The sequence below is a fragment of the Microcebus murinus genome, chromosome 16 (genome assembly GCF_040939455.1).
Source record: "Microcebus murinus isolate Inina chromosome 16, M.murinus_Inina_mat1.0, whole genome shotgun sequence".
NCBI classification, from domain to species: domain Eukaryota; kingdom Metazoa; phylum Chordata; class Mammalia; order Primates; family Cheirogaleidae; genus Microcebus; species Microcebus murinus.
In genome coordinates this window covers 45752573-45758554 of record NC_134119.1, presented here as the reverse complement: position 1 = coordinate 45758554, position 5982 = coordinate 45752573, and the positions used below count along the sequence as shown (strand labels likewise).

The 5982-nt window shown below is 55.7% G+C and overlaps 1 protein-coding gene across 1 annotated transcript; it reads right to left on the bottom strand.

The window, feature by feature from the left end:
• Positions 1-1466: 1466 nt before the first annotated feature.
• Positions 1467-5403, bottom strand: LOC105857093 (cystatin-12-like). The gene is made up of 3 exons (XM_075993390.1): positions 5209-5403; positions 2447-2557; positions 1467-1508 (listed from the first exon to the last, which is right to left on the bottom strand). The coding sequence occupies exons 1-3, from the start codon at positions 5401-5403 to the stop codon at positions 1467-1469; spliced, it is 348 nt and encodes a 115-aa protein (XP_075849505.1).
• Positions 5404-5982: the final 579 nt, after the last annotated feature.

Here is a 5982-nt window from a genome sequence, read left to right as displayed (position 1 = left end):
TCCTATACCATAGATAGGGGTAAAGCATGCCCTCTCACAGAAATGCAAAATGAAACCAAGAGGACTTTGTGTGGATCAAGGTAGAACACAACTGGAATATTGTTTGAAAGAGCAGGACCCCCGGACCTCCTGATGGAGCAGGGAGGTGAAGGTAAAGGAGCTTCCACCAGTGAGCAAGGCCGGCCAGAGCTCTGGGGTCTGCTGTCCTTGTCCACAAACAGTGGGCCTGGGCTCCATGAACAAGGCTCCAAACCTCTGAGCCTGACAGCCCTCAAGCCAAGGGCCAGCCATAGGCCAGCTCCGCTGAACACACACACGCCCTTGGTAATGTGAATATGCCCGACCAAACTGTGGGAGGTGTGACATTCCTGCACACAGGCCGGTCGAAAGGCCAAAGCTGGCTCAGGATCCCGTCCTTGTGCTATGCCCACTGGAGCTGCCCAGAGCTGTGTCTCAAATCCTGTCCCCTCAGCCCTTATGACACATTCATGGGAATGGGCCAGCCAGAAAAAAGGCAGACTTTTGACCAATGGACATTCAAATCAAAGTCCCCAGAAACCCAGCATGGATGAGGAAAGACCCCTGACTCTTCCATTCAGACCGATTCCCCCAGGTGATGTTGTCCTTGTCTCTCTGTCCCACCCATGTCCCCCAATACCTCCATTGCTGTGCCCCCACAAGGCTGCTGCCCCACCAGGACCCCAGCAGAGGAACTTGCCCATCAGGGTGGCGGTCTGTCCCTGGGACATATACCCCCAGGGCAGGGAATGGTGTTGACAGCTATGGAGGCCAGTCTGGGCCCCAGATGTGGAACTCAGGGATCAGGAGAGGATGGGAACATGGGACTGGAGTTGCTACCATCTGAGCTGTTGTCTGAGCAATACAGAAGACAACCTTGTCAGTCATTCAGCCCGTGGTGTCCCCAGAGAGCAGAGCCTCCTCTCAGCTTCAGTTACCTTCCCTGACCCCTTAGTGTGGCCCTGGGCATGGGCCTGGCCCCTCTGCAGAAGGGCCACCCACTGTGAGCCTGGTCCCTGAGATAGAAACAGAGGGGACACAGGTAGCTGCCAAAATGTTCTGCCTTCCTTTGGACTAGATGAATGGGGGGACATAGAGCAATTGAAGAATGAATGAACAAATGAGAGAATGGGAGAATGAATGAATGAGCACACAAACCAACTAGTTGGCCCCTACATGAACTGCTCACATCAAATGGGGAGTGTGATTCACTCAATACTCTGCACCTGCAAGCAGAGTAATAACAATAATGATAATAAATTCACCCTCGTGTGTTGCTGGCAGCAGCTTCCACAGCAAATACACAGTATGGAGAGCACAAAACTTCTCAGGGACCCACAAAATGCTGAGATGCGTTTAATTCTGCTGGTGCTGCAGAGACTTGGGACTACAGATTGTCATATTCTAGAGGAAGAGGGGGCTTCCCCCGTGAACTGCCAGGGGCTCCGTCACCACGTTTCCTGCACACAGGTGCTGTTCAGGAGTTTGAACTCAGAAAACCAAGGTCGGACATCCACGACAAACGTGCAGAGAACCTGAAATGAAATAATTGCAACACAAAAATAAGAAAATAATGTAATGCATCTGAAGCATTTGGCATACAGTAGGGATAAGATGCATTGAAAACTATAAAACCTGAAAATCAAAAACAGTCGCCCGGGGGCAGAGCCTGAGAAGCCCAAGCCTCCACCAGGACCATGGGCAGAGGCGGCTGAATCCTCCCACCTGAGCCTGGAGACTCCTGAAAGGGCTCCTGGCTGGGGCCATCACCTGTCCCCTGAAGCATCCTGTCCACTCACAGCCTCCCAGGGACAGGAGCTATCCCCAACCCTTGTGTTCTGGGGGAGCCAGCAAACTGCTCACTAGACGGGCACCCCTCTCCTTGCAGCTATAAACCCACCCCACGGGGAGACTGCCCACAGGATGGGGTGGGAGGGTGAGACCAGCCCCAGTGACCTCGTCACCCTGATCGAGGCCCACGCCCAAGCTCTGAGATCCCATGGATCAACTGTCAGTCATAGGATCATGGTGTCAGAGCTCAGACTGACCCAGAAATGTCCTAGTGGCACAGGGACTAGAGGGACAGCTTGGGTGACCATATAAACTAAACAGTCCTCCAATCTCCGGGAACACGAGCAAAGAAGAGTGAGGACCACAGGGAGAGCATCATCTGCCCAGATCTCAAAGGTCTCAGGAAGGTCCAGGGCTGGGACCCAGAGAGAGGGCTCCACGCAGGGGAGAAGGCCATGGGCATGTGCAGGTGGCCTGTGCAGGAGCCCTGACACCCAAGTGAGAGGGTCTCAGAGTCCCCATTCTGCCCCAAGATCACCCCTGACAACTTTCCTGAGCCTCCTCCCAAAGGTGCCCTGGAGGTTGTTTTCATTCCTGAAAGATTCAAGATGCTTTGGGGCTGATTTTGTTCTCAGACCGTTTTCTCTCCTGCGCCGTCTTGCAATGGGCAATTGTCGATGTCTTCGTCATGTTTTTTACAAGTTGTGCGGCCCAATTCCAAATCCATTAGATATATCAGTGTGTCTCTCTGTCAAGAAGATATTTCAGAAACAGCTGCTCAATATTTGCCTTTCGTAAATCAATGAAACAGGAGAGAAACAAGTTGAAAGTGGGCAAACAACTGGAATATGCGCGTGCATTTATGTAGGGATATGCATCCGGTGCAATTTCTCTGTTGGTCTAGGGAAATGTGCCCATTAAGTGCACCTAAAAACACACTCTGGAATCTGGGCTGCAGGGTTCTTCCCAGTGGCTAACACCTGGCGGTCACATGGACAGGGATGAATATGTAGGGTGTGGCACGTTCACACAGTGGGATCCCACACAGCAGTGAGCCTGCTCGTGCCGCGCCCACACCTGACAACACAGACTGAGCCAACACGTGGCTGAGCCACATCGGTGAGACACGAAGGTACCTGCTGAGTGATTCCTCTACCTAGAGTAGGAAAATGGGTAAGACCGATGCCTGCACATAGAAACCACAGTGCCAAGATCCCATTAGGGACTAGAATTTAGATCAGATCACAGCGAGGCTCCTGGGAGCCGGGAACGTTCTGTGTCCCGTGACAGCTCACTGCACAACAGTGCTCATCTTGCCAATGTGCACCGAGCTGAACGCACATGTGCACCATGCTGCGGTGTATGTGTCTTAGGCTTTAATGAAAAGGTTTGGAAAATTAATGTCATTTCCTAATATAGAGGCCCATATAGAGACTCACAGAGAACCCAGACAGAGAGAGAAACTAATATAGCCAGGAAGTCTGTGCAGGGTGGAACACTGTCCTGAAAATTGACTATGATGTTCACGGTGTTTGGGACTCAGCAGTCCATGGAGGTGACAGTCCCCACTCATGCCCTACACACACCAACACGCTAACACACGCACATGCCAAGCCCTGACACACACCAACATGCTCACACACATTCATGCTCTTACACACACTAACACGCTCACACGCACTCATGCCTGACAGACAACATACACACTCATGGCTGACACACAGCAACACACACAGACACTCATGTCCCAACACACGGGCAACACCATGCACGCCCAGGCCCTCCTGGGGCACGGGGCTGGCGCGCGGCTCCCCGCTGGGGCAGCAGAGGTCCAGCGCCCGCCTCCGCGGGGGCCCCAGCAGCCTCCCTCCCCAGGTCCCGGGCTCGCCATGGAAATGAGCAACGTTGTGGAAAGCTGTGGGCTGTGGGCAGGAGGGAGGGCCCCCTGAGCCTTCTGCAGGAGTGGGGAGCAGGTGTGGGAGCCTCCAGGCCCGGCCCCGCTGACACTGTGCGGGCCTCAGGCCTCCTCTCCCGGGAAGAGAGCTCCGGCACGGGCACGCCGCGTGCCAGACCACAGTCGTGGTTCCATTCAAAGGAAGCAGGAGGTGACAAGAACGAACAACCACACGAACGCTTTGCCTAAGCTGATGCTGAGGACACCTGTGACCATTCTTCGGGGCTGTTTCAGAAATGCTCAATGTGGCCTATTTTGCCCGACCTCTTCATCCTCAGCTCCCCTCCTGTCTCCTGTCTCTCAGCTGGCAGTGCCCTCTCCCCACAAGCCTGGACAAGCACCTGAGTCCTTCCTCGCCCCCACCCTGACCTCGCACACACAGTGCAGTACGCAGCCACCTGCCCCCATGGAGACCCCGGAGCTGGGACGTGGACCTCCAGAGACCAGGTGACCACCCGCCCCGTGTAGCCCCGAGCCTGCCCGGGTGCTGCGCAGGTCACCGCAAACACGGCAAGCGTCCAGAAAGGAGCCTGCCAGAGCATCTGGGGGACACTATCTGGGGATTCCTGTCCTCGCTCCTCAGCCCCACGGCCCCCCACACCTGCCCCTCAGGGCCTCCTGCCCGGGCACACAGGTGCAAGGACACTCGGGTTGTTCCCTGAGCTCACCTCCCAGCCCAAGGGCCTCCCCGTGACGGCCTTCACTTCCATCTCCCACACCTCCCCGTGGCTGGGTCCATCCAGACATACCTTCACACCATCCACCCAGATAGCCGCCCCCTTCCAACTTTCTCCACCCCCCCCCAGGACCCCGCGTCACTGCACGGACCACACCTGCCACGTCCCCTACGTCATCCTGAATTAGGGGCTGGTTTCTCTCTCTTACACAGCATAACAGCCATGGAAGGGTGGGGCCCCGTCTGTGCAGAAGCACAGTCTACATCAGCCGACTCCTTGCATGAATATCACCTCAGCAGTGACGCCCATGTCACCAGGGGTCTGGCTCCATGCAGCCCAGCTCCCCTGAGTGACAGGACACTCCACGTCCAATCTGTCCCAGAGGAGACCCCAGGCTAGCTATGCTGTCCCCTGCCAGGTTTCTGCTCTGTCGGCCACTGCTCCTGCTTCTTCCTCGCCACCTGCCTGTCTCGGCTGCCCTCAGCACCAGACCCTGTTCTCTCCCTCACTCAAGGCCGAGTTCCTGACTTCAATCCTTTCCTTTCTGCTTATCACTATCCTTCTCTCGCCCTGTATGTCAGGGGCTACACTCATTAAGGAGACAAAACAGAGAGCTGGAGCTCTTCTAATGATACCTTATATTTTTAAATATATATATATGCCAAATTTAAAAAGCCATTGCTCTTTCCTGCAGACCTAGCATTGCCTCACTCCACCCAGGTCCGGGGTACCTGGGAAAGCCACAGAGGAGAGACTGAGGCCACTCACCTTGTGCTGGCTCTTCTGGACCTGCAGAAACTTGTAGGCGTACTCATCTTCCTGGTTCTCGTTGAACTGAAACACAGCATACTCCAAACAGATGGTAAAGTAGCCATAGTTCTGATCAATGTCCACAAATCTGCAGCTGCAGACCTGGGTCTGCAGCACAATGAGCCCTCCAAGCAGGAGCACTTTCTGCCACATGGCTGTCCTCTGCGTTGGCACTGGAGGCCAGAGACGCTCAGTCACTGGAGGACAGGAATGCTCAGTGAAGGGGACAGTGGCAGCTGCTGCTGGTGACACCCTTCCCAGCTCCGGTACCCTCAAGGCCCTGCCCACTAGAAGCCCTGAGCTACTGACCGCCTCCCTGTGACTAGCGCCTCTGTCCAGTGTCTCTCTTCACTCCCCCGCCATGTCCCTCCTGTCTTCTCCAACAGAAGGCAGAGTAGGAGGCCACATAGCCTTGGGCCCACAGGCATGCGTGCACTGTGCCTGCTGCCTGAACCTTGCCAGGGCTGCCTCCTCCAGCCCCAGCCCAGCCCTGAAGAGACCCACGTGGAGGTCTCAAGCCCACCTGGCTTGGCTTCCTGGTGCTGCACCCCAGGAGCGGCAGAGCCTTGGGAACTCTTAGGAGTAATGCTGGGCTCTGAGTGCTGAGCAGTCGAGGTAGGAACCAGGTCTGCAGCCCACACCCTGCAGCCTCGGCTGCAGCCCACACCCTCAGGGAGCTTCAGGAGGGGACAGAGTGAGGGTCCAGCATCAGGGCTGTCGGGTGGTCTCTCC